Source organism: Lepidothrix coronata, unplaced genomic scaffold, assembly GCF_001604755.1.
Source record: "Lepidothrix coronata isolate B3197 unplaced genomic scaffold, Lepidothrix_coronata-1.0 Scaffold59, whole genome shotgun sequence".
NCBI classification, from domain to species: domain Eukaryota; kingdom Metazoa; phylum Chordata; class Aves; order Passeriformes; family Pipridae; genus Lepidothrix; species Lepidothrix coronata.
Window position 1 is genome coordinate 9,015 of NW_016690239.1, and position 1,917 is coordinate 10,931.

At 39.2% G+C, this 1,917-nt stretch overlaps 1 protein-coding gene across 1 annotated transcript in view; it reads left to right on the plus strand.

Annotated features, from left to right (window-relative positions):
* Window positions 1-1,542, plus strand: part of LOC108498416 (multidrug resistance protein 1A-like) — a 9,555-nt gene extending 8,013 nt beyond the window's left edge. The window contains exon 5 of the mRNA XM_017817058.1: window positions 22-1,542. Within this exon, the coding sequence (XP_017672547.1) occupies window positions 22-432 (411 nt within the window). The 3' untranslated portion in view covers window positions 433-1,542. The remainder of the gene's footprint in view (window positions 1-21) is intronic.
* The last annotated feature ends 375 nt before the right edge of the window (window positions 1,543-1,917 follow it).

Sequence of the window (1,917 nt, forward strand, 5' to 3'; positions counted from 1 at the left end):
TACAATTTATGACCACTTTCTCTTGTTCTCCTGCCATGCACCTCGGTAATGAGCCTGGTTCCATCTAATCCTCTTGACTATCACACCTGCTATAACAGTTTTGACTCTTTGCCAACACAGGCTAATCCTAAATCAGGAAGCTTGAGCAAGATATTCCCTTTCCCTCACTCTCTCTCATATTGCAGTTTACTTCGCAGCTGTCAGAATAGTTCACCTTTTGGTTTGTTCATTGTGCAGATTGTTCAGGAAGCGCTGGATAAAGCCAGAGAAGGCCGTACCTGCATCGTGATAGCTCACCGCCTCTCCACCGTCCAAAATGCTGACAAGATTGCTGTCATACAGAACGGCAAGGTCGTAGAGCAAGGCACCCATCAGCAGCTTCTGGCTGAAAAAGGCATCTACTATTCTCTGGTCAATGTTCAAAGTGTGTAATGCAACATGGAGAATAAAGGCAGTACTTACCTCTGAACTCCCACTGGAGCTACTTCTGCCACTGTAATTATTTCAATATCAGCAGTCAGTCTTGATACTTTTGGTTTTCTTCCTTCCTTTCATAAATCATACAAAACTAAGTAAATATGTACCAGTTTCTCTGTATTAGCTTTCATTATTCAAACAGCTTTATTATGTGGCCAAAACAATGGCCTATTGTCCTCGTGAAAGTAGAAGCATGCTAAGCCAAATGTAATTAATATTAGCTTGCTTTGAACTCTGTCAAAAGTCACATTAAACAGGCTTGTCTGTAAGCAACTTGGAAACATTTTCATGCTCAGTAAAAGTAGCTTTGCTATTGTCAGAAAGAAACCTCAAGCCTTATCCTCACTGTGCCTGTGTAAGACACAAGTCAGTCCTGGCCTATTGGGCTTGTTACCAACCTGTTATGAGAACTTGCTGGTCAGCTGAAATTTGATTCCAGGTGTCCCTTGTGGAGTTTAAGCCTAGGATGACAGTAAATGTCTTGAAAACATGGGCAAAGTCTGAAAAAAAGGGTCTCAAAACTGCAAGTACCTCAGTGGTGGTTGGTTACTGATCCCCAAAGAGTCGCAACCTTAAGAGATGGAAAAAGACATAACACAGGAAAGAAACAGCAGATCAGAAAAAATCCCATAACTGATGGGCAAGACAAAGCACCTGCTGCAGCCCAGGAAAGAACTATCTGCAAGTGTCCCGAAGTCGTAGGGGTCAGAGGTCAAAGTCTAAGAATTCTGAAGACTGCAATATTTTATAAAAGGTGAAAATCCTGGATTTGGACTTGGAGGAGGGGGAAGGAAGGCATCTTTTTCATTGTTAGCATGCTTTACTGAAGAGCTCTTGAACCTGATCACCGTGACTGAGACTCCCAAGGACTGTAATTGTTGGTGCTAAATCCTTGACATCAGCTCTGTGACATTGTATATTATTTGCTTATTTAGGATGACTGTTAAGCGCTAGCTGCTTTGAATATGTAGTAATATTGATTCGTAACTCTTAATAACTAAGCATGAAGCAATGTATATTGTTAATGCATATTTATTCAGTAAAGTTTTGTTTTTAAGTTTAAAACTGGCCTGATTAATCAATCTTCCACAATTCCATCGGAGCAACTTCTGATTCCCTGAGATTTATACGTATGGTCTGTCTTACGTATCTCTAGATATTTATACACACAGATCTAGACATTTATACACAATGTACTAGTAACGCTCTTCAGAATGTTGATTGATGCAGTCTCATTGGAATCACATACCTATTTTCTTTTGTTTCTATCTTAGATGGAAAACCAATTTGACTAGCACATTTGTTTGTTTCCTGTTTATGCATTACTTGATACAATAAGATTCTTGTCCATGACTAAGGCTATTATTCTGCATAATAATATAAAGAAGTTATACTTGCAATTGCAAGAATTGAATAGATACTCTTTAACATTATAGTCTG